This window comes from Drosophila biarmipes, chromosome 3L, assembly GCF_025231255.1.
Source record: "Drosophila biarmipes strain raj3 chromosome 3L, RU_DBia_V1.1, whole genome shotgun sequence".
NCBI lineage: Eukaryota > Metazoa > Arthropoda > Insecta > Diptera > Drosophilidae > Drosophila > Drosophila biarmipes.
In genome coordinates, this window is record NC_066613.1 from 24,339,986 (window position 1) to 24,366,260 (window position 26,275).

Here is a 26,275-nt window from a genome sequence, read left to right on the forward strand (position 1 = left end):
ATCGTCGTCGCCTCGGTCCCTCCATAGGAAGAACATATCCCCAGCCGAACCGAAACCAAACTGTCTGAAACCAAACTGAACTCAACTGAACCGTTCTGCTGACTTCCCGTGCACTCGTGTCAGTTGCGTTTTGCGTTCCGTGCGGTGCGGCTGCGTTACTAGCTGATTTCTAGTGATTTATCTGAGTTACAACAGTTCAAATTATTTTAAAACCAATTAAAAAGTAATACAGTATTTAATTGAAGTCACTCATAGTGTCTATAAAAACATTTTCTAAATATACCTTACTAAAGTGAATACTTCCTAAAAGAAATTAAGCTGACTCTGTTGAATAAACGCGTTTGAAAATATTTTTAAAACTGAAAAATTGTTGTGGTTAACATATTTTTAAAAATACCTTTCGAACATTTTTTAATGTTTTCATTAATGGAAAGAAAAACAAATGAAATGTATTTATTATAAACGTAATGTTATAAAGTAAAACATAATAAATATTTTTTAAAAAATAAATATTGAAATAGTTTCATAAGCAATTAAGAGTTTTAAAATATTTATTTTACCTATTTTAACAGAAATACATTAACGAACATGTTGTTAAACGGATTAGATTAATTGCTTATTGCTCTAGTCAATAAATGTAGACTTTAAAAATTGAATGATGATGATGTGATAAAATGATTAATAAATATTATTTTACTCTTTAATCGATAGCAAACTCGTTCAGAATTGCATTACCTATGAACTCGCAAATTCCCTTAAACAAATAATTAAGAATAAAGCTTTAAAAATAAACCACAGTAATGTGTGAGACAGTTAAAATAAGCAACACCAATAATACCACAAAATCCATCAAAATGTAAATGAAACCAGCGTCGTGTATCACAACACTGAAGAGATTTGGCCGATAATAATGCATTAAGTAAAAGCAAATATTTGCCGAACAGCTGTTGAATAATTTGCATAAATCAACGTTGGAACAACACTTTGGGCTCTAGTTCTGCAGTAAGTGTCAACCCGTTGAATTATTTGTGCGACAATAAATTACCCAACCTACGTGCGCAGTGCTATAAATATCACAATCTACTGGGGACTCTCGAGTGCTTTTTATTTGTAAATAATTAAATGGGAAACTGGGATTGGGACTGCTTGTTCCCAGAAACAAAATCTGATCGAGTGGGGCTCTCATACATTTTTTGGAAAACTTAAAGCTACTCCTGGGAGGTTTCTACTCGACTCAAGGGCTCTTTGACATGAGAGTAATTGAACTCTTATCTTACAATTGCAGTAAAGTTGAAGCGTAAATTTCAGATATTTTCAGCGAATTTATCCGGCTTAATGCCAGTCTAGTCAATTGGGCAACGAGATTATTTCCTTCTGTGCTCTTTTTCTCCACTTTTCAGTGGAAAAATTAATGGAGTGTTGAGGCATTTCTCTGCTCAACACTTGCTCTTCAAGTGGAAGTTCTGATTTCCGACAAGAGGAGGCTGCCAAAAGTTGAAGTCCTTCAGCTCCCACACAGCCCTCATAGGGAACCCTCAAGGATTTTCTTTGGCCATCCCTTTGGCAGTCCATTGTGCCCTTCGCTGGCTGGCGGTACAAGTCCAAGTGAGTTCTCTATCGACGAAAGATAAAGAAAGCCAACAGAGGCGCACAAAAAGTGACTTTGTCCTGGTCCTGAAACAATGCAAACAATCACAGAATGGCACTAGGCAAATACAAGAGCTGACCGCTTGCACGTGACATCGGAAAACATAAAAGAAAATTTGAAAACGAAGGCAAAAAAGTGGCAATAATAGAAAAACAAAGCCTTCGGCAAACAAACTTCAATAAGCAAAAAACATGTTTGCTTTTGTTAAGTACAAGTGCTTTTGTTATTTTAGCTCTGAAATAGAATCTTCCATTGTTTTCCAATGCCAATTAAAATGGTGACCTCATTACTTAGTTATTTCCGTTAGCGTTAAAAACTTGTTTCCTAGATCCAACGCAAAAATCCCAGATTAAAATAGTAGTTGGATATTTTCATGGCATTAAGTAGATCAACAAAAATATTCCCGTAACTCATACAAAACATTTTTTATTTGCCTTACAAAAAAAAAACGAGCTTTCCCCTGCCATTTTATTTTTTCTGTAAATCTGTGGGCATTTTCGAATGCCAAAAAAAGCTTTTCCGCAAAGTAAACACAATACGATTTTCCTGGAATAGATTTGCCTAGCTAAAAATGTAGAGTGCTTATTTTTTTATCAGAAGCACGAGATTTTCAGAGCCCCCAAAACCCACAGAAAAACTAATCAAAAACGACAAACAAAGTCAGCTGTCAATTTGCTGAAACAACAAATAAATAAAATTTAATTAAAGGTTCTCCATGACTCTCAATATGTTAGACTTTGCTGATGACTTTGACGAGGAATTTCAGCAAAGTTTCGCCCTGGGCTTACATTCACTTCCTGCCGCCGCAATGGTATCAGATTTTAATCAAAAATCAGTTAAAACTTTGACAACTTGGTGGAAACTGCCTCGTCAAACTTGATAAGACACTTTGCTACTTTTTTCGGCCGTAATTTCCTCTATAAATTATAAATTATATCCGGCTCACCAGTGCTGTTTCACCCCAGAGAGACGGAAAATTGTCTGATTTGCATAACGCGGCGTATGCGTAATAATGATCCAAATCAAGTCTGACGATTTGCCTTATTGACTGTATATTACTTTATTTGCGCAGTCAAATTTTGTACAGATTTTCCTCGGCTTTTCCTATTGAATTTCATCTATTTTCGTGTGTGTAGGTGCTGTTGTTTTCGCCTTTGTTTTACGCACGCACAAATATTTCCTTTTCGGCTTTCATTTTTTTTGCGTGTTTGAGTTCGTAATTTGAGTTGATTTGTGATAAGGGGGCTGCTGATTTCGATTGTTTTCCCACCTCCCACATTTATATATGTATATTTTTTTCGTTGGGGCTTTTCTCCCTTTTTTTCCGAAAGTTGACCTGCCTTGACATCATTGTGGGCGCCTAGTTGTAGGCTATGCTTATTTTTTATGCTCGTTCGCTGTGATTGGATGGGGTGGGGGTGGTACTCCCGTAATGGGTGGTTATGGGTTGTGCCTGGCATCAGATTTGTATGAAAATGATATGCCAAAAATACCAAAACAAATCCCCCTCACGTAATGCCAATTACATTAAAATTACTTTCAGTCCTGCCAACGGGCCAAAAACGTTTAAGATGGCTGAGGCAATTGAAACATTAAATTCAGTGCATGTTTCCATTAAAAGCAAATATATTCAGACTTCCTAAAGGGATATTACATTTTGGATTTTCCATATAAAATGGTGGCCAACTTTAGGGGCTAAAATGGATTCATTGTTGAACTGTTACGCTCATACAATTTGTATACTTTCATTACAAATATTTACAAAAACATACTAAAATCATTTCAAAAACTTTTTTTTAAGTATATGAATGACAGAGAAAGTCCCGAAAAAGTAACACATTTAGTTGTGAAGCGTCTACTTGGAAAACAGAGCCATGGCAACAGTAGAAAGCATTAAGAAAACTTCAACTGCAAGGGGTACTTTTCCACCCACGCAATTGCCTCGAGCCACGTTCATTTTATATCCATAAAAAGAAAACACAGTCATAGAAAAGTTGACTACTGTTTCGGACTTTTCAACCGACAATTTATTAACAACACACAAAAAGAGTAGAAAGTTTTTGGCCAGACAACAAAAATTGTGACAAAAATTTTGGTGGCGAACACTTGAGGCGCTTTACAACATCACCAACTCGACGGAACACAAACAGAAAGCGAAATATTCGCGATTAAAGTTGGCATCATAAATTCAAAAAGCCAACAAAAAATAACGAAAGGACGACTCTTGCATAATTTATGAGTGCTCAAGCAAAGCGAAGCTGCAAAAATCACGGCAAAATGCAAACAAATTCGCGCAGAAAGCAAAAAATGGCCTAAAAAGATGAGAAAAGTGTGATTATGATTTGCAACATTTTGCTAAAGCTCCGCTTTTCGTTGGCACAAGCTGCCCCTAATTGTTAAATGTTGTAAATGCTGAGCCAAAATGTTTTCGATGTGACAGTCTTAAATAAGTGTTTAAAGTGCGGATATGTCAGGGTATTCGAGATTGTTATTTTACAAACTTATTGAAAAAATTAAAAAACTTAAAAAATTAAAAAGTTAAACAGAAATTAATGGTATAAAAAGAGTTTTTGTGGTATCTAAAAGTATGCATTAAATAAATATGAAAATATTGCATACTGGTAAACACCCTTATATGGGTTAAATTAAAATGTTGTACGTACATCTAACTTCAAACTAAAAACTAAACCATATCCAGATAACCTCCTAAACTTTATTCATAGCTGTCTTAATGAATGCAAGAGAAATAAATGAAATAATGTAATCTCTGGCCATGCTCAGTCCTGAAAATGAAGAAAAAGGACACCTTAATGAAGCTGCGCCACCAGGATCCGCAACATTTGGCAACAGCAAGAGCCATTAAAGGACGGGAATGTGTCCAATGAATTTAACAGTATGCCGAAATCATTTCGACCTGGTTCTCATCACAGTTTCATGAGAGTCCGGCCAGAAGGTCCCGGCCGAGGGGCTCTAAGTGCTGCCATTAGTTGCCGTTGCTGCTGATTATAGGATATTCCCCGACATCCAGAACGACATCAAGAGGCGCCGTAATAGTCGCCTTTATGACAGAATAAACCGCTGCCTGGCAGTCGGCCAAAACGCCAAAGGGTTTCCTCTCCTCGATTTCCACGAATCCGCAGCCGGAGGCGCAAATAACAGCTTTTGGATAGCAATAGCATAAATGTCACCACCGCCGCAGTGACCCAACACGTAAAACGAGGCTACGGAATCCATTTAAATTACGTTTCCATGTGCAGGGGCATTCTAACTACCTTCTTGCCAGGCACAGGCCCAGGCACGTAATAGACAGCATTCTGAACCTGCAAACGCCTCTCTCATTTATTTATTGCCAAGCAATTGCAGCAATCAAATCGAAAGCAATAAGACTATGCTATGCAGAGAACGAAAAATCAGATATAGGAATTCTTGGGCTTGGAATGTTTCGCGATGGAAGAAATACCCCTTAAATGTTACTAAGAAACAATTTCCAAAGTGGGCTTTAAAAATATGTTTGTTTTAATTAGTAGTAAAATTGCTTAAAAATAATACACAGTTCACTGAAATTATAAGGGGGATTTAGCAAACATTTTTAAAGCCCTTCATTTAAAATCGTCCAAAAGTATGCAGTGAAAAATAACGTGAAATATTTTTTGCATACTTTTGCACACCCTTACAAAGGTTATTGTTTTAATTAAGAAATAAATACATTGGGAACTAGTTGGTACTGTTTTATACCATATAGTACCATATAAACGCGTTTAAAGAAAAATCACTCTTAAATCACTTACCATTGTGTTATTCCTGCACACTTGTTTTCCCAGTATACCTGGCAAAGTTTTCCGGACAGAAGGGGCTGGCTGGCTTCATCGGTTGTGTGCGTGTGCCATTTGGCTTCTGGCTTCTGGCTTCGTGTCAGCCAAGTCAAGCAAACAAATCATGGTTACAGCCCCGATCTGGGGCCTCTGAAGTGGCGGCGGTCTTACAATTGCGCGAAAACGCATCGCCAACTGCCAGACACTTTGGCATAATTGGGTCATAAACTAGTCCAAGGATCCCGATCCGATCCATCGATGACGGCTGATGACCTTTTCGAGTGCGTGCTTCATTCCGATAAAGTGCAATCGGTTCGGTTGCCGGCGCATAATTAAGGCAATGTGCACGATATTCGCATGTCAAAGGAATCCCAAGCACGCTTATCGCAAAGGATAAATTAGTAAACAGGCAATTGAACATGGGCCTAGCGTAGTTCCTCTAATTGAACTCAATGTATTCAAGAAAATGTTGTACAAAAATAAAATAGAATACATAAACAATTTATCAAATCACACAAAACCAATTAATGAATTTTTCAACCCATTTATTAAGCTAAAATTAGCAAATATAAAGTACACAAATTCAAATAAAAACCTAATTTTTTTTAAGGACAGATTTACCTAACCCAAATGCATACTTATAAAACTAACTTACTCCTAATCAAGAATCGCTTTGACCTCGTCTTCATTACACTTTCCCAATCACATTAATCTGCTTTAATGATTGTTTTACCATTTTCTGCAAAACAAACTTGGACTTGGCTCAAAGTTAATTGGCTTATCCACTCCTTCGATACACGTTTTAATGGGCTATCGTTCGCTATAATTAGCAAACGAAATGAATCAATTTATGCGAGCTCTCACTTTTGTGTAGCTACAACTTGGCTTTGGTAAATATTTACTCGTTTTTCTTTTGCCAAGAATTATGAAAGTTTGTCACGTTTATCGGCAGCAGTAAAATTGCGATTAGTATAAATACGAAGTAAGGCAATATTTACTTTGTCGATTGAATGATAGGCCAGCGGGGGCAGCCATACATATAAAGGGTGGCAAATAGTAGGGAACCCAAATAAAGTACACAATTTAAGCCCCTCCAGCTGAATGACATTTTCTTCGACCAATTTCCATAAACTACATTAAAACTTACAAGCGAATTTCTCAGCTTTGTCAACAAATCTCCTAAGTGCGAAAACATGTTTGTCTTTAAGCCTTTCGAACTTGCAGTCCCTGGCAATTTGTACAAGTTAATGGACACCCTGTGCCACTCACATCACTCACATAATTCAATTAGTCCTCTTCGTCCTTAATTACAACTGCAAGAGCCGGGGGCAAAGGGCAAGGAATCCTGGCCAGCGTGTGGCCACCGTCACCGCCACCGCCACGCCCATTTCGAGTTCATTGTAATTTTCTGTGGTAAAATGCGTAAAATAATTAAAACAACATAAATAATGTTATTATCAACAAACGCTGGGGAAGATAGATGTTGGTTGGGGGGTTGAGGGCAAGGTTCCCAGAAAGAGCGGGAAATTCGACCACCCATTGTCCTTGCCTGCGTGCTAAGTAGATTTCAAATTATTCCATTAGTGTTGATGACATTTGGCGCAAGTCCTGCCGGTCCTGCGAGTCCTGCGAGCCCTGATGATGATATGTGAAGAGAAGTGCTAATGCCTTGCCGTCCGTCTGTCTGGCGAAATTAGATGGGCAACTTAATTAGGCAAAAGTCCAGTTCGCAAGTTCCACGTTTTCACGATTCCTCCCCTCGCCGTCCTTGGAATCCTTGAGTCCCTGAATACCCGGGAAATACCATTCAATTTGTCACCCACTTTATCGCCCGGCGACGACATTCGATCCGATTTCCAGCTGAGTCAGACAAATAATCGCCCGAAACTAGATTTCATCGGGGGCTCAACTAAAAATTAAATGCAAATTGCATGCACGAACGCACCAGACTATGTGATTTATGCGTCCATATAATGCCAACGAAAACAGCTCTGCAAATGGATACCCATCAATCAGAAACAAGGACTTAGGCTTAGGTGCCAGAGGATGCGATGAGATGGGGCCAATTTTCACGTGGAATGGGAGATTAATGACACAGGATTCTGCCACTGACAGTGTCATCATGGCGGGTATTTATGTACTATAGTCCATGGCTTAATAAAACAGCATTTGTAACACAAATCTCTTTTATTTCTGTGCGGCCAGACCGGGGGCCAGGGTAATATTTTTGCCTTCACTCTCGCCTTGACTTTCCCTCCCTTTATGGTTACATTTTGTCATAATTTGCTTTTTCGCCTGACAGCACAGATAAAAAGCTTTTGCCAGCAATTGATTAAAGCTGCCAAAAAAAAAAGCCGTAATGTTTTAAAGTGGGTGGATAAATAAAGGTCCCTGCCATGGATAATAAATTAACTATGGCCGACACGTAGGCGCATAAACTTCGAACTGCTTTTCACATTTCCACGCCCGCCTAGAGAGGGCCCCAAATTTTGTCAAGTGGTCAGCAGAAAAGCCCCAAACCCTCTGGAGGGTTCATGCAAAATTAACATTCTAAAACCCCCACGAAGAGGTACACTGAGATAAACCAATGTGGCTAAATATGTGTAGAAAAGTACGAACTATAAATACACATTTGAGGTATCTGAAAGTAGGCAACAATACATTCTAAAACAATAAAGGACCATGTCCAGTTCTCGCTGCATACTTTTAGACATCTTTGTTGGATTTGTATTTATAGTTTACAAATTTCCATACATTCTTATAAAATTCTGCATTATTATATATTTTTTATTTCTTTTAAGCCTCTTTCTATTTGCTTTTAAATATGGCAAATTCTTCAGCCAACAATGTTGTTGGTCTTATAAATATATAAATTTATTTTTCCCTGTACCAAAAGAAAGTAGACCCACTCACGCACTTGACCTTGCTGGCATTCATTCAGCGAATGACGAGGACCAAGGAGCAGGAGCAGGAGCAGGAGCAGGCGGCTCAGCTATTTACAGCTGACTTGGCAGTATTTCTTTTTATTCCTGTGCAGCCGCAGGCAGCTGCAGGCTTTTAATTTTTTACAGCTGCTATTTAAAAAAAAAACCGGTGGGAAAATATGAGCCGAAAAAGGGCAACCAATCCAAAGTCCTCGTCTGGCTGCGCCATTATTCATATTTTGACAGCCAGCCCTTGGACGGGGCCCACGCGGCGTATGCGTTTTATTTGCTTTCATGATGAACTTTCTGCATATTTTACGTAGGCCAAATATTTTCCCGGTGCCTACTTTCGTCCCCTTACCGCGGAATAGCCTCTGAAAACGAGCAGCTAATGCGCGTGAAAATACTTGGCAGCCGGTCCCTGAGTTGTTAGCTTGATCTTTTTGTTTGGCGTAAAGAGTGAAACGTGGATTGTGGGTTTGTTGATTCAGGCCAGAAGGGAATCGCAAATAATACAAGTAGGCGACCCTGCATTTCGGTCATATTTTATGGGTTACGGATAGCCAAGAAGGCAAGGCAACATTCCTCAATATTGACACCCCTTTATTTCCTGGATCAAGTAAGACCTTTAGTGAGCTTCTGTGATGGCTTAAGTTTTAATTCACATTCTTAGCTTTCCTATGCAAATGGGAAATTAATTCATATAAAATAATGTTTTGAGTTATAATATACTTTTCTGTTTATAAGTTTGACACTTTCCCTAACTAAAGACTGGAATATTTTAAACATCACACCATTAAACTTAAAAACGTCAGGCGCCTACAATTAAAACTTTTGAGCACTCGTTCTTTTATTAAATTTGTCAAAAAGTTGAAACTTTCACTGGCGTATTATAAAATCTGTCAAGATTGGGCCGAGGCAAGGCAAATATAAATCTTGACTCGGCTTTTAAATACTTTATTTCGTACTCAACTTTGTTGGCTTACCTTCTCAAACGTCGTTTCCCAGGCCATGAAAACCTTGAGTGATTTCAATTGAAACGTCGAAAACTCATAGAAAAGAATTTTCTTATTTAGATTTGTTTTTTGACCCTTGGCCTGAACTCTCTGTCTACTCGCAACCACTCAACTGTCAAGCCAGCCCCCAGGCAGCTGACACACAAGAGTTGCCCCATAGAAAGCGGTTCAATCTTAAAGTTTAACCGAAAAAGTGTAGTTGAGACAAACAACCGCAAACATCTGCGTGGGTGGAAACATTTGCATACCGAAAATGAGGACATGTGTTTGTGCCTGGAATTGATAAGGCCTGCGGCCGAACAAGGACCCACAACTTTTGTTGTCCTGCCAAAGGACTTGCTGTTGCATAATTTAGGGTGCCATCGTCGGCATGAACAATGGCGCGGAAGCGAACTCAACTAACATTGATTTAAGCAGAACTGTCATAAATTTGAATATAAATAAATACAATGGTGTCGGGTCCCATAAATAAGGATGACAAACACCTCGGACGTCTCAGGTGTGTTTAAGTCAGTCGAAATGCAATCGTAGGCCGCAAAATGTTTATTAAATGAGTCGTTTAGGGTTAATTTACCACAATTTATGTGCGATGTAGGTTCAAAAATGGGGCACATAAATAAGGTTTTTTGGGTTACCTTTTTTACTTAACCATTCACTGATAACCCGTTTTCATTTACATATTTGGAGGCACCAGTTATGTTAAATGAATTAACCTCAATGCCTTTACTTATTCCCATTTAAGTTCGGCCCTCGAGTTAAGTTGTCCCCGGGCTTTTCCTTCCTTTTATTACCTTTGGTCATGAAACATTGGCCAGATCCGACTATGAGTTATGATTATAGATAGGAAGAGACCCTTGGCTAATGCCACTTTAAGTGTGGCCTTCATCTTGTATCGGCCTCGGACTTGGCCCTAATTTTATTTGCTTTGGTCATGGCAATTACATTGCTGGACATATTCCATTTCGTGTTGTCTATTTTTGTGTGTTGGCCAAATGAAATTAACACAGCATCAACTGGGACCGAGAAAATCGAGGCAGAACGAGCGCTAGTCGGGGAAAACACACATGAAAATGAGATGCCATTAGGGGGGGCGGGAAAAGTGGGCGAGGCACGGGCGCGGGCGCGGGCGCAGCAGGCGGTGAAATATCAATGGCAGAACAGCGGGAGATGCTGGTAGAAGCCCGTTTTCCATGCCTGCTACTTATGCGTGCAGCCCACACGCACACAGCGCCCCTGGGGTACACGCACAGATACAGGGCAGAAAATGCGTACACTTTGAAAATTAGGAGCTAAGATATGAATCAGACATTGAGTAAAATAAAAGTGGCTGTAATTTTAAAATTTATATTTAAAAGTGCCTTAAAGTATGCAATGATTTGTTGAACATTCTGAGTTCAATGGATTTATTACTGCCTCCTTTTAGACACTTAAGGCTTAAGAGTTTCAGAGTAGCTTATGCATTTAACTGAGTCGTTCCAAGCATTACATTGAAATATTTTTTGCCTAATATTATTTCGATATAATTTATAGTCAGTGCAATCTTTAAGTACGTTGGAAAATTTGTTTAAAGCCTTCTCCCAGTGCTACCATCTACATACACAGACCATATATATGCGGACTCCTTCGTTCGCTGGGCCGTCAGAGCTTCGCGCTGCTCATTCATATCCATTGTGGGGGAGAAAATGCAATCAAATTACTTTGATGTTTCCATTAATGTCGTTTACTTTAACGCTGAGCAACAGTAGTAGAGCGGCGGTAGAACCACAACTGAGCTGGAATGATAATGTCGGAATCATCTGTTTTGCAGTTTGCTCCTTGGAATGCCTCATTTGATGTCTCTGTTTGCTCGCCGCCGCTCCCAGAATCCCAGTTTCTCAGTTTCCCAGTTACCCAGCTTGCCAGTTGTTGTTGCAAATCTGAGCACAATGTCCTGCCTGGCATTTTTATTGAGCCCGATGAACGTCCCAAAGGACCCAGAGGCCCCAAGGCTCTCGACAAGCAATTCATTTGAGTTATTATCTCGGTATCAATGGCTGCTGCTCAGCAGGTTCCTTTCAGCAGGAGGTTGGAGGCGTCCTTTAAGTAGATTTTTAATGTTCAGTATGTGTGCTCAGATCCCTTGAATTTGCTTGGAAAAATATCCCTGCTGCAGTGCTGTGCAAAGTGTCATTTCCGCTTCGGCTTTCTGACACTTCCCGTCGCCATTATCTGCACTTCGCGCCCAGGCAAAACCATTTTTATTTTACAATCTGCAGTGTTTGCCGAGCAAGAGAAAACGCATTTCCTGTTTCCAAAAGCTTTGTCACAAAATGCAAACCATTTCGGTCAGAGGAAGTGCAAGATGTTGGCTAAATGGGCTAAGAACTTCCCCCAGTTAAGTGATTTTTTGATAACCAAATCCAGGGTAAATGAAAGCAAACAGCAACTAGGTAGGATTTTTTTTCAATTATTCTGTCAACTCGCCATTTGCCTGAACAAATTTACACTTCTCGAGATCAAATTTTTAATTACTCTTTGCCATTCGCTATTTACATAATTTCATTTCACGTTCACACCTTCGCCCTGACCTTGTCTCGGTCTTTCAATGGGTGGTTAAGGGTGGTGGATGGGTGGTTCCCCGTGCACTGACAGACCGACCTTGCCAAGGTTCCGTTGCGCCCCAATGCCTCGCTTTAATGATAGACGACGACCTCTCCAGAACTGTGGCTCTTCAGGCTACCCAGTCAAGCAATGCCATTCAACAAAATGGCTAAGCAAATAGGGCGGGCGGGCCGAAAGGGGGCGCGGCCAGAGACCAACCAGCCTTGCACTTGACAAGCTGGCCAATTGTTATTGTTCGAGCAACAGCTGCTTATTATGGTACAGGGAAGGTCAAATTAATGGTACTTTGAAAAATTCCTCGCAGATACCTCTCTCCTTGGTCTATGTTCTTATCTATTTAGAGCTAAAAAATGCGTTTAAGAGAAGCCTCATAAAATTATCAGCTAGGAAAATACTAAATTATGGTTTTTAAATAAAAAATTTATAATTTCGCATATTTAAAAATTAATAAATCTCTTTCATCTTACAATATTATGTGTGAACGCCCTTGAATATTTACCTTTTTACTTAAGCGATTGGAAGGCATTAGATAATGGTTTCCTTACAACCAAATCCTAATTTCGCAGATTTTATAAATGTTTTAAAATATTTTAAAAAATATTTTAATAAAATATTTTAAAATACCTTAACTATTTAAAACAAGCATTTCTTAAAAAAGGAAGTAGTTACACCTAAAAATAAATACAAAATAAAATAATAGAAAGGAGCCTCCCAAGTATTACGTAACTGAAATAATAAAAAGCCCTAATAAACAAATAAAATAAATATAACATTGTTACTGCTATAATTTACCCCGCAATTGTGTCTCACATTATCAGCGAATAAAACCAAGTTCAAGGCAGGTAATTCTTACCGCGTGGAACACGTGGTTCACGCTTGATTTGAGTTTATTGAAATGTGTGTATACTTTGTTAATAACTTGGCTGGAAGAACTCTGAAATAGATAGGCAATTACCAAACCCAATAGGTGCCCAAATTGCTGACAATCAAAGTCCATTCTCTTAGTTCACTCTCGGCTTCTTGCCACTCAATTAAGGGGAGCATTGTTTCAAGTTGCCAAAGTGAAACTACTTGCACTACCTACCATACACACCCCGAAACTATTTGCACATGTGCAAAAGTTTGTGGCAACCAATTGCTGGTCTGCCAGCCAACACGTTTCAGTTTGGCCCCAAAAATATGCATCAGATTCAGTTTTATCTCTTTGGGGTTCGTTTGCTCAAAATGTTGGCCAACAGACTGAAAGCCAAGCCGTAAGCTCGGCCGAACATTAGAGGGTGAGTGCGATATGAACTCATGTGTAATTGCATTGATAAGCTTACTTTTGTTTGTTAGTTTGCTGGCCGGAATGTTTGGATGGCCAAAACAATGGAATTAATTACACGTACCTGGCTTAAAACCCATACTCGGCTAAATCCAAGCTAAGCAGCTTAGCCCTCTAGTCGGCTTATCATTTAATGTACCAAATATGACGAGTATTGTCTATTTATGCAGCTTCAACCACAGCTACATGGGCTGCCTACTCGGGCTTATGTCGCATTTATAGAACAATTGATTCGCCGTAGACAGAATTCAATTTCGTCTGCGAATTTCCCTGCTTTGCATACTTAAAACTCTTTGAGACCGAAATTAGCCCGGAGCTTACCCATGCCCCAAATCAGAATCTCCCATTTTTACCGCACACACCCATCGCCTCTTGTCGTTTCTGGGGAATTACTCACTCAGACATGGGGCTACATGACGTATGCTTGATACACAACAAATTCCAGTCAACAGGCGACAGAGCTGAAATAAAGCAAAAATACAGTCGAATTTTTGCTGTGTGGCAGCAGAAGCAGCAGCAGCAGCACTTCCATGGAATTTTGCTTTTCGCAAAAGGCGGAGGCGTCGGCGGAGGCGAGCAATTTGGCAAACGAACAATGACAACTGGATGACATTTGAATTATGCCTGCGCAGCGTGTGTGTATTACAAGGTCGCGGTTTCTGCGGCCACCTGTGCGTATGGGCAACGTGCCGAAATTATGGCAACGAGAGTTTCGCATGTCGTCTAATTACATCGACAAAAACTGATTTTCTCTCATTTTAGCGAACAACTTTCTCGAGAACAAGTGGTAAAAGTAAAACAAGGGAGGGCAACAAGAGATAGAAGGCCAGGAGATACAAAACTTTGACAGGATATTTGTAGGGAAGTCAGACTGACTGACATCCTGACACAAATATTTACAGATTGTAACTGTATTTATGTTGGTGGAGAGCCGTGGGGAACCACCACCACCACCATCACCATTCCACTCCCTGGGCTAGACATTCTGTTTTTTCTGCCGGCTGTCATGACTGGCAACTTGTGTCCATGTGAGCCCCGAAGTGGCATCACCATCAAGTCATCGTCGTGACAAACGGCTCAGCAGCCCTCCAGCGGTTGGCTTACGAAGTTGGCCGGGGAATCCCCCATCCAGAGACCCCGTGTGCCCCCGAAACATCCGGCAAAAGTGCAAATTGAAAGAGTCTCAAGCGGGGAGGCGGCGCTCTCATAATGCTTAGCCCTGCAGCTGCAAAAAATAAAACGCAGTATTTAGCAATTTAAAAAAAAAAAAAAGTGGAAAGATACGCAAAACGTTGTAACTTGCAATAAATTTTCCATTTCAAAATAATTTGTTGCATACTTTTAGACACTTGTTTTGAAAAATACCGTTTTCAAATTAAATTAAAATAGTAAAAGAAAAAATGTTGGTACTTTGCAATGATTACATCGCATGTTCCACTTTAACTTACTTTGTTGCATACTTGTAGACACTTTTAAAAGTGAGAAATTAGTGTGTGAATAAGTAAAGTGAGTTATAAAAGCCATTAATATTCTTTAAATGTGGAAGAAAAAGGTATGAACACAAAATTATTGTATTTTGTAATGATTACTTTAATTAATCCATTTCACTATACTTTGTTGCATACTTTTAGACATTCTTAAAAGTGTTTTTAAAAGTTCAGTGCTTTTTGATACACGCTCATGCATAAAATAATTAATGGGATAGCTTTTGTCCCACTGTTTACTATCTCATGGTAAAATATGCCTAGCATTTCCACACTTTCTCACCGCGCGACCTTGGCTATTATCCTTTCCGCGACGCACTCGAGATCCTGTTGATGCCACACACACTGCATACGCTCAAAAGCTGCGAGCACTAATGGCATACTATAATTCTAATCTTTTTGTTTTCCTCTTGCATCTCTCAAGTTTGCTCGAGAGTTATCCCTCATTAAATTCCCGGTCAGCAGCTTTAAGGTTTACTTTGCCAAATTGTTGGAGGGTAAGCATTCCTTCCACTTGGCTGCCGAAAGCACTTATCTTAAATTTGATCAACTCAAGAAACAACTCCAGCTGTCCATCTTCACATGGCCGGCGGGGCAGGGGGCAAGGGGCAAGGGAATTGACTTCTGGTTATTTCCCCCCTCGATATTTTGCACTTCCTGTTTTCTCTTTTTGGCTAACCATTTAGAAAACAATTTAAAATAATGCCACTGCAGAAACGCAAAGCAAACAAGCGGCGAATAACAAGTTTGCTTACGTGAAGAAAAAGAAAATGCAAATAGAAGAGCGTAGAACAAACAGCAGGCGATGGAAAAGTAAACAGGGTAGCAAAACAAGCAATCAATAATCAATATGGAGTAAATATTATTTTGAAGAGCGGTAAATAGCGAAACTCGATGCTGGCTTCAATCGAAGAGAAGATTTTCCCCAGCTTGAATTTCATTTCGCTGCTGATTGTTGGCCATTTTCCGGATCCCCTGCCATTTTCAGCACGGGTATCTGTGTATGTTGACTTCTCCGGGTATTCCCGATATATATCTGCTGTCCGCCGCTGCGATTTCTATGGCGGCACGAGTCCGTGCAACATGGGCGTGACATAACTGGTTCATCAGTCGAGGGGCTGCCCCATGCCCACGGGTCCATGGACCAAGGACCATCGAACATCCACATGCTCACACACAATCCCCTTGGCATGCGGAAATCAGTTTTGATTTCAATTTCTCTTTCACTTTCACCTTTTACATTTGCCCACATGACGGCCTTATTTACGCTCTCATTGTTGTTGGCCTGTTGCTTAGTGGACCATGGCCAAAATGAAAATGTTATTCAGGCCTGCCATTAGATTGCTTTTGATGAGCGAAATAAATAGTTATTTATTTACACGCGAAAAAAATCTTTGTAAATAAGTAATGGCAGTAAAATACTAGTTAGTAATCATTCTTATTCTAAAAAATGATATTCTCAGGTTTAATCTAAGAAATATAGACTGTCTTTGAAAAATATATCCGAAATGTAACTTAAAAAAATTAAATTATAAATCATAAATTTGTATACGATTCTTATTAGCTTGTAAAATGAATTGCTCGACTTAAGGGCCGTTTTTCTCTCTGGTAAAGAGCCCTTAAGGACTCCTGACCATCTCTCCGATTCCATTTCTTTCCCGCTCCATGCAATCAGTTAAGCTGTCAGACTTTGTCTGTGCCAACCGCAAATGGCAATGGCATATTTTTCTTGGCTATTGTTTGCAAAAATTATAGCATACATCTGCGGGCGCCCGGCAGCTGTCATTCATTAATCATTTCATTTGTCACCTCACCAGGACACACAGAACCACATGCACATCGACCTCCGCTCGTGATGAACGGAGCAATCATCCGGATTCCGGTCGCATATAGCCACTATATATTTGCAATTAATACAAAATTATTTCCGCTGGGCGAGAACAGCAGCAGCAGTTTGTATCGAATAAACCAAGGGGATTGCGTGGCATATTCTTGCACAACGGCGTTCATCAAGCGGCAATTAATTTATATAATCGAATTATGGACCGGCACGATTTTAATTAATATTTCTTGGCCATTTGTATTGTGTCATAATAATGGGGAGCAACAATTACATCAGTCAAATGGAGCGAATCATCAATCAATTAATTCCAGCGCCATTTGATGTGGCCAAAGTATTATTTAAGAAGCGCGTCTTAATAAATTCAATTTTTGCCACTTGAGCACTTAATTTGCCAGGCCAAGTTAGCACTTGGTTCATTTACAAGCAGCCGAAAAAAGTGTGCAGGAATATAATAGAAGGAGCTGGGAAATTTGCAAATCAAATTACTAAGCTTCCTACACATTAGCTGCTCGTTCTCCGTAAATTTCCACCGCTTTGCCACCGCATTTCACCGAGTATCTGGCGTCTATGCATGTTTAAGCACTGTGCTAGCTTTGCGGTTTCTGTGCCTCATGGTACGTGTTAATTGCAGCCAGACTCCCCAGGCCCACCCCCTGACCCAACGCTTTTCCAGCGCTTTCCCAATGCTTTTCCGCTGCCAACTGCAGCTGCCTAACAAATGCAATTAAAATCTTGGCGCAAAGAAATTGTTGCAGCAAGCACGCAGAGATACCATTTGGGGAGGCAGCTTCTGGGGGGAAAGGAGAAAGCGGGGGGCGACAGATAACATATTGCCCACGTCCGAGAGAAATGTGTGTGGACAAAGCGAACTACAAAAAAATAGAGGAGGATCCCTCAAAAAAGAGTAAATGGCATTTATCTCTGGCCACGCTCCAGCCATACAAATCTAATTTAGACCGCACGATGGCTCCAGATATTTTATATTCCCCACTCAGATGCGGCCTGCCTTGATCTCGTCCAGCTGCCTTGATGAGCCTGGCCCTTGGCTGAATTCATTTATTTATGGCCTGCTTCGGGTCAGATGGTCTGGGCCTCTGTGGACCCAAATTAAGTCATAAAACTATAGAAAGTTTTTATTGTGCAGTCGAAATTAGATAAAATAAACAAAACAAAAAATGAAAATGCATTTATTTATGTCAAATAAGGTAACGAAAAGCAAGAGCTCATAAATTTTATATTTATACATTTTTATTTTAAGTCTGTTGTTTAATAGAAATTCCAGATTAAAAAAAAACATTAAAATATAATTCTAATTTATAACTAAAATTATTTGTAATATGCCTAAGTACAATATATATTATTATATATGGTGATTCCAACCTATTTAACCATTATATTTTTGATTATGGTATTGTATTTTTATTTCTTCGTAGTTCGATAAGAATTTTATATTTTTTAGGGAAACAAACTAGTCCAAAGCCCATCCTCCTAAACAATCCCTGCCCCAAGTGCACTTTCTCCCGCTGCTAATTAAGTTGCAAGGCAGCTTTCTCAGCAGGCGTTGCACGAAGTGGATGGGATGAAAATCCCCCGATTTGCCGACACTATGCGGAGTGAATATATATATTTTGCCGGCTACTCGCTAATCGGCTTAGGGAAGGCACTCGGGGACCAGTGCAGTGCATCATGCAATATTTAATCACATTAGTTGATGGGGTAACGGGCCGTGTACGCAACAATTTACAACTAGCATTAATTATACGTCATGTTGGACAATAGACCCGCTAACTTTTCCTCCAACTCTCCCCCCATATTCGCAGGAGCTGCCCGATGATAATTAATTATTAATGCAGGCAAGGATGTGTACGGCTGTCCTTGGCAGCGAAAGCAAATCCAGCAAATGCAACAGCAGTGAGTGACAGGCGGCAATCACAAAAGACCTGCAGCAGCAGCAACAGCAGTTGCAACAACATACGCCATGGCCAGTGGCAACAATGAAACTGCGCCGCTCTACTGCGGCAGCGGCATGGATAATTTCCACACAAGGTAAGCGATTTTCCCGACTTTCCCCAATGTCACGGGCAAGGCCAAAGGGGCTTTTCCGTCCAGACATGGGGCGACAACAAATATCGAGACCAAGGGGGCAAAAACATCGCCATTAGCCTCGGGTGCCAGGGAATCGTTCAGAAATCGATTATCGCCCCCATTTTTCGGCGGAGGGGTAGCTTCAATTTTGATTTGCCATACAATTTTCTCGGGCGATTAAACGAAGCGGCAGAGGCTCAGGCAGAGGCAAAAAAATAACAGAAAAACAGATTTGTCAACAGCAAGGTCAACAATTGATGGCTGAAATCAATTTAATTGACCATTTCCAATAGGCCATCCCAGTGCCCATCTGCTGCACCCATAAAAAAGAGAATCCAAACTGCGGGTGTTTATACATTCGTTGCATGCCAAAAGGTCGTAAAACCTCAAGATGATGATTAAAAGCGGTCCTAAAAAATTGATGGCGGCGCAGGAAATTCAATTCCTGTCCTTTTAGCCGAGTCACCATCGTTCAAGTTTCATAAATGCAAGCGATAATAAATAGTTAAGCCAATTGGCCAATAAATCTATTAATATCGTGTATTTACCCCGATTGGGCTTCGATTAAGGTGACGTTGCGGAATTTTGTAGAGGAAAACCATTGAGAAGTGTAAGCTTTTTTTCTAGAGGTTCCTAAGAAAAATAAAGTACATTTTAGGCCAGAATTATTATTTTGTTTCAATATTAATTATTATATATATATATTATATTAATTATTATTATTTAATTACTATTTTTAATCTCAGTAAGCTCAAATTTTGCTAATTGATGGGCCATAAATATATTTCCTAGCTTATTATTCATAAATTAAGAATATTACCCAATTGCCACATAAATCATTGGTGATCATTTATTTGCCGTGTGATTAAGCTGCGCTCTGTGTGAACTGCGAATTATTCATGCTACGGTTGCAAAACCATGCCACCAGTGGGCCGCCATCTAGACCAGGGCTTTTAGTTTTAATTAGAGCCAGTCTGGGCAGTGTTAATGGCCACAAAGTGGCTGGCCACAGCATCCCGGCGATGGCGCATTCGCTTTAATTAAAGGTGGAAGAAGCTGGAGTTTGAAAGATGACTGTATGGCAATTAGATGTGTAGCCAGAACACTTGGCCATTTACTTTTGTGTCAAAGACGTGCCAAATTGCCGGCGAAGGCGACACTTGACGCTGTCACGCCCCAGACAGACAGAAACCGCCCCAGAGCCACCTAAGAACCACCCACTCAGTCGTCTCCAGGCGCCACTCAAGCGGCAATGGAACACCAAAAGACCAGAGAAGCAAAAAAAAACCAAAAACGCACAATTCAAACGCCAATGTGTCACACACTGCCTCAACCCTTCCCCGGGCGGCAACGTGACGTATACGCAATATAAATGGCAAAGCGAAAAAGGCCCAGCAAAATACAAAAAAGAAACGCTATGGAAAAACCGCAACAAAACACGCACAAAACAAGCAATTAACATAAATAATAAAGAACGCACAAAGGCGGCTCTTGGTTGCCGAAGAGAAAAGCCAGTCCCTAAAAATGAAAAACCCTATAAACCGAAGACCCAAAAAATGTGTAAAATTGCTTTTCGTAAAATATTTAATTTTCCAAATGCGTTGTCGCTTTTTGCGGCCGTGTATTCCCCAAACAAATAAAGCAAATAAGCACATACATCGTCTGACGTTTCATGTTTAAAGGCATCTCATTCTGATGGACAGGATATACAGAAAGTATAAACGCGCAGGTGAGGTGTGTCTACGTGCCCCGAAAACAGCGAAATTGAAACGCTTTCCGAGTGCCGGCGACACTTCTTGCAGCACACAACCCTCGTCTTTGTGGGCCAACTCCTGGGGAATTTACAACTCCATTCATCAAACTCACAAAAACTTTTGGCTGCAACACATTCTTGGGTCCGATGTCGCAGGATTTTACCTTGGTCCAAAATCCAGACTCCCAAACCTTCGCTGAGTCTAATTTATGGCCTTTGATAATCCATGTTGATGAATGGCGGCAGCGACAACGACGTCGACGACATGAATGAAGTCCTGGAATTGTTTTCGGGCCAGGACACCATCGGCAGGAGCGGGGAACTGGCTCAAAGTTATTGGCCCAGAAATCGAGCATAGTCAGCTGTCGAAATGAACCCCAAAAAGCAAGCAAACTAGGCAATAAAAACTGTTGTACACCGGAAAAATGCATGTCATTATGAGATCCTTGCTAAGCAGGCAAGCTACTAATTTATTGTGTGTTATTAAACAGAGAAAAAAAAACCAACTAAAAACATTTATAAATTAATTTTATTAATGAAACTTATAGATCGAATTAAAATTTATTTCGAAGCAGCCACACAAATTACGAGGGTCCTAAAATCACCTCTCATCAGTTTGTGTGCTTAAAAGTATGCAGTAAAAAAGCACATTTATCTATAGCCCAATTAATGTTTTATGTATTTATTGTTGCCTACTTTTAATCACTTTTATAATTACAAGGTAAATGTATACCTCCCATTTCTTTTAATTAGTCATTTAAAGTATCTCGATTTTCTTCCTCTGTAAGACAGTTCAAATATAATTAATTTTTCTTTAACTTTTCTGGGTCTCATTTCCATACTATACCCCTGCATACCTTCAAATACTTAAGATATTGGCTTAACCTTATCATTAATCAAAATCAGTGAATTATTCGCCTCTGTAAGCCGGTTCAGCATAAGCTTGTCAATGAAATCCCTACGAAGGACGTAACTACAGAATTGAAGGTTTACGCCAAGTTGGGCATAGTTTTTCTTCTCTAGTTACCAAAAAGAAAAGAGACATTTTCCAACTCCCCTCTGCAGTTGATTGCATGGCCGGTGCAAAAAGTTTTTCCTGCTGGTTTGGGATAGAAATTTCGTTGGCAAACAAATTAATATGAACTGGCAAGCAAGCAAGCATTTTCCGGCAGAAAAGCTCTCATCTGTGTGGAGATTGGAATGGAAATTTCGCTCTGGATTGCATAAGACCACCTGCAGTTTAAGGTAACACGACTAAAAAGTTGCCCACAAATTTGGCTTAGATTCTTCAATAAAACTGTCATTCGTTTGGCTGTGGCAATCTCCCCCTTTGTTTCGAGTGAATGGGGAATTTCGCACGAAAGCAATAAACAATTTAACTAAAGTCCTGACACCGACAGGCGAAGCCCAGGACACACACGTGTCACTCCAGTTTGGAGAGAGCTGGGAGTTTATTAAACATTTTTTCCTGCCAGTCAGCCGCAGGGTGTGCATTTGCATCCTGCAGGCGTTAAAGTGTCATGTTTGTGGGCCTCTCCTCGCATTTCCCCCGTATACATTTTATGCTAAGTCTAATTTGTTGGCTGCAACTTGCATAAATATGGGTGTGGAGAGAAAAGTCAGGGTAAAAATGCCTAAAGGCAAAGAGCTGTGCCAAATTCCCTAAAACTTTGGCTAGAAATTTGAATCCTTCCCCTGGGTTTCCCTTTTCCCACGTTCTTTTTCCGTTGGTTTTTGGCCTCAAAGCGCTCGACGAAAACTAAACAAAAGCTGGTAAAATGTTTATCCCACAAGGGGCGGCGTGGGCGTGGCTGGCTTAAGCCCGAGGACCTAGTGAGTTTATTGCCTTGACTGCTGCAAATGCCTCGGCCTGCCTAGTCAACGGAAATGGCTTTTGGATGGGTTTATTGCCTGCCTGGCCAAGAGAGAGCAAAGTAACAAATTGGTTAAGGCTAACTAGAGCATAATAACCGAAACATAATTTGGCAAACGCCTTCCACTCACTCACTGTTTCTCGATTTGTGTCTTTACTTAAGCTTGGGATACAAGTAGCTTTGCTTATTTGTAACTTACATTTCTTCCACAAATGTTGGGAAATTGTTTGGAAAAGCAATAAATCCTTTGCTGATTTTCTAATTTTCAAAAATTAAAATCTACAATAGGAATCGAATTTTAAAAATGTTTAAAAAGTGCTTAAAAGCATGCTATAAAAATATCATAGACTTAAATCCACAAGCTGTAGCATACTTTTAGGCAATTTTATTCTTGAATTAAAAACCATACCGATTTCTCGGGCACCCTCGAGTATTGTTTCACTAATTTGTGGTTTTTTTTACTTTACTAATCCAATTTCCACCTCTATTTTTCTTAGCTACAAAAACATGCACGGCTATGTTTCGCTGGTGGTCTGTATCCTGGGCACCATAGCAAATACCCTGAATATTATTGTGCTAACGCGACGCGAGATGCGTTCCCCCACGAATGCCATTCTCACGGGTCTGGCCGTGGCCGATCTGGCAGTTATGCTGGAATATATACCCTACACCATACACGACTACATCCTAACGGACAGTTTGCCGCGGGAGGAGAAGCTCAGCTACAGTTGGGCCTGCTTCATCAAGTTCCATTCGATTTTTGCCCAGGTCCTGCACACCATATCTATATGGCTAACCGTAACCCTGGCCGTTTGGCGTTATATAGCTGTGGGTTATCCGCAGAAGAATCGCGTTTGGTGCGGCATGAGAACCACTATAATTACCATAACCACAGCCTATGTGGTGTGTGTTTTGGTGATATCCCCTTCACTTTATTTGATCACGGCCATTACGGAGTACGTTGATCAGTTGGACATGAATGGCAAGGTGATAAACTCGATTCCCATGACCCAGTATGTAATTGACTACCGCATTGAAATAATGAGTTCTAAGGCGGCTGCCCTGAATGCCACGCCCCCTAGCAGTGCACCGCCGAACGAAACTGTGTGGTTGAATGTGAGTTCCTTGATAACATCGACAACCACTTCGGCACCACCCACTCCATCGCCAGTGGTGCGAAATGTGACGGTTTATCGCTTGTATCACAGTGATTTGGCGTTGCACAATGCCTCGCTGCAAAATGCTACTTTTCTTATTTACGGTGTGGTGATTAAACTGATCCCGTGCATAGCACTGACCATACTATCGATTCGGCTGATCCTGGCACTATTGGAGGCCAAGCGGCGGAGAAAGAAGCTGACCAGCAAGCCCGTAGCCCCGGCTGCCAGTAATGGTGCCAAATCGGTGATCAATGGTAAAGCCGCCGATAGACCGAGAAAAAATAGTAAAACCCTGGAGAAGGAAAAGCAGACGGATCGCACTACTCGCATGTTGCTGGCGGTGCTGCTGCTCTTCCTGATCACCGAATTTCCACAGGGGATCATGGGCCTGCTGAATGCCGTACTCGGAGATGTCTTCTACCTGCAGTGCTACCTGAGGCTGAGTAAGTTCGGAATATAAAAAAAATCTGATAGATATTTTAAAATATTTTTTTCTAAAAAAGGCATTTTACCTTATAGTACCTTGTAAAAATACTTGAAAAATTTAATTTAGTGCCTAAAAGAATGCAGTAATTTTGTTTCTATGTAATCTATAATGTAACTATATTGTTGCATACTTTTTGACACCTAAACAATATTTTAATAGGTCTTCAAAATGCGAACGGTTTGTGTTTTGCGTTTTTGTTTAATCACCTTTAACATGACCCTTTTCTGACTAATTCAAACCTTTTGTCCAAATTCTGCCCTCTTGTCAGGTGACCTAATGGACATTCTGGCCCTGATCAACTCCAGCATCAACTTCATTCTGTACTGCTCGATGAGCAAACAATTTCGGACTACGTTCACGCTGCTATTTCGTCCCAAATTCCTGGACAAATGGATGCCGGTGGCGCAGGACGAGATGGCAGCAGCTCGGGCCGAGCGCTCGGCGGTGGCACCTGTCCTGGAAAAAGGACGACAGCAGAGCCAGGTGGTGACGGCCGCCACGTCCACCAATATCACGCAGGTGACGAATCTGTAGCACAGGCGGAGGAGTCGTGGTCGCCGCACTCAGCTCAGCCGCCTGCTGAGTGTCCTGAAACGCAGCAGAGGGGAGTCATCCGGCGGAAGGGGCGGAGGGCCTGTGGCCGGAAACGGGGCAGTGGAGCCCGAGGCGGATCCCTTGGCCCTGCAGTTCCAGGCCATTGTTGTGGTCGTGGACAAAGTGAGCGGGGCCACGGATCACCAGCTGTACCCAGCTGAACCATCTCGAATTGTGACGTAGTGTTACCCACATGATATATACCATACGCTTAGTTATCCTTGTAAAAAGTAAACTAGTTGTGTAAGAGCCCCAGCTAAGCTCGAGTTATTTGCATACTTTGGTGAGAAATCGTAAAAGCCGCATAGTAATAGCAATAAAACGCTAGCTCATCGCTCATACGCACCATTGGATTCGGCTATATTCCCTCTTCACACTCAAGTGGAAGCTGTAAAAACACCGTCATGAATTCGCAAATAAAACTTACAGCTGGGATCAAAATATTAGAATTTTCACCCTGATTTACCAGCTAGTTACATTTATTTACAAACATAAATATAAATGATAACTTTCACAGTTTCCAAAAATGTAACTTAAAATGTTTAATTCTGCGATGAGAACATTTTTTTATTTATGCACAACTATCTCTATTTGTAGTATTTTGAACACAGCTGTACAGCTTTTCTACATAAATCAAATCAAAAATGCTAAGCTCTTGCATCTTTTTCATTTTGATCCCATGCGTTTTCATGTTGATTTCATTCGCATAAAGTATGCAATAAACGTGCTCACTCAAAACTACGAATTTTTGGCATCGATTTAAGGAGTATATATTTGCAAGATGTTGTAAATACATAAAATATAGGCACACATTTATGTCCGTTTGTTTATTAATGGCAAATTAGACTTAATTGTACGCAAGAATGTCTTAGAAATATTTTTATAGACTTAGTTGAAACGATTTTGATGCAACCATTGGACAAATAAGAGGCAGTTGCAGTGAGGTGCGTTAGGTAAATGAAATATTTTGTAAATTCTTTGATACGAAATCGGATTTTGGGCTGTGAATGAAATTATGATTTTCCTTAAACTCATTTGGGAATACGCTCACGCTTCATGGGTTTTTTTCTGAATTTATTGGAAATAATTTAAAGGCAGTCACTGCATCTGACCGAATAATCCAATGAAACAATGCATAAATATTTGCAAACTTTTTCCTCTCTTGGGAAAATTGAAATTGAAATCGCTTAAGCCCCTCGACAAATGACAAATGGCCAGCGAACGCATAAATTATGATGATTGAAGTATTTGCAATTGAGCCCCGACAAATATTTTCAATCTCGTTAATAATGAACACATAAATCAACCACACACACCTTAAATATAAGTACATGTGAATACACAAAAATAAATGTAATTATTTGTTGCTTTTACAACGATTAAATTAAATTAGCTACTAAATCGAAACCAAGTACTCTAAATACTATATGTTTAATAATAAAGTTGCCACTTTGCTTACTGAAAGTAAGCGGAAAATATAGATTAATTGTTGTTGGTTATACCCATTTAAATTGACGGATAAGTGTGATTTAAACTACTCAATTAACAATTGAGAGCCACAAAAAAGGTTTATTAAAGCGTAATAAGGTTTTTATATAGCTAAAGAAAAAAGGTTTAAATCGAATTAAAAAGCTCACTGATTGGTATTTAAATTTAAGCAGAAGGCTAAA

The 26,275-nt window shown here is 40.1% G+C and overlaps 1 protein-coding gene across 1 annotated transcript; it reads left to right on the top strand.

The window, feature by feature from the left end:
* LOC108035597 (G-protein coupled receptor dmsr-1) lies at window positions 1-26,006 on the top strand. The gene is made up of 5 exons (XM_017111273.3): window positions 1-223; window positions 712-1,002; window positions 18,473-18,698; window positions 22,862-23,967; window positions 24,280-26,006. The coding sequence occupies exons 3-5, from the start codon at window positions 18,631-18,633 to the stop codon at window positions 24,543-24,545; spliced, it is 1,440 nt and encodes a 479-aa protein (XP_016966762.1). The 5' UTR covers window positions 1-223; window positions 712-1,002; window positions 18,473-18,630; the 3' UTR covers window positions 24,546-26,006.
* The last annotated feature ends 269 nt before the right edge of the window (window positions 26,007-26,275 follow it).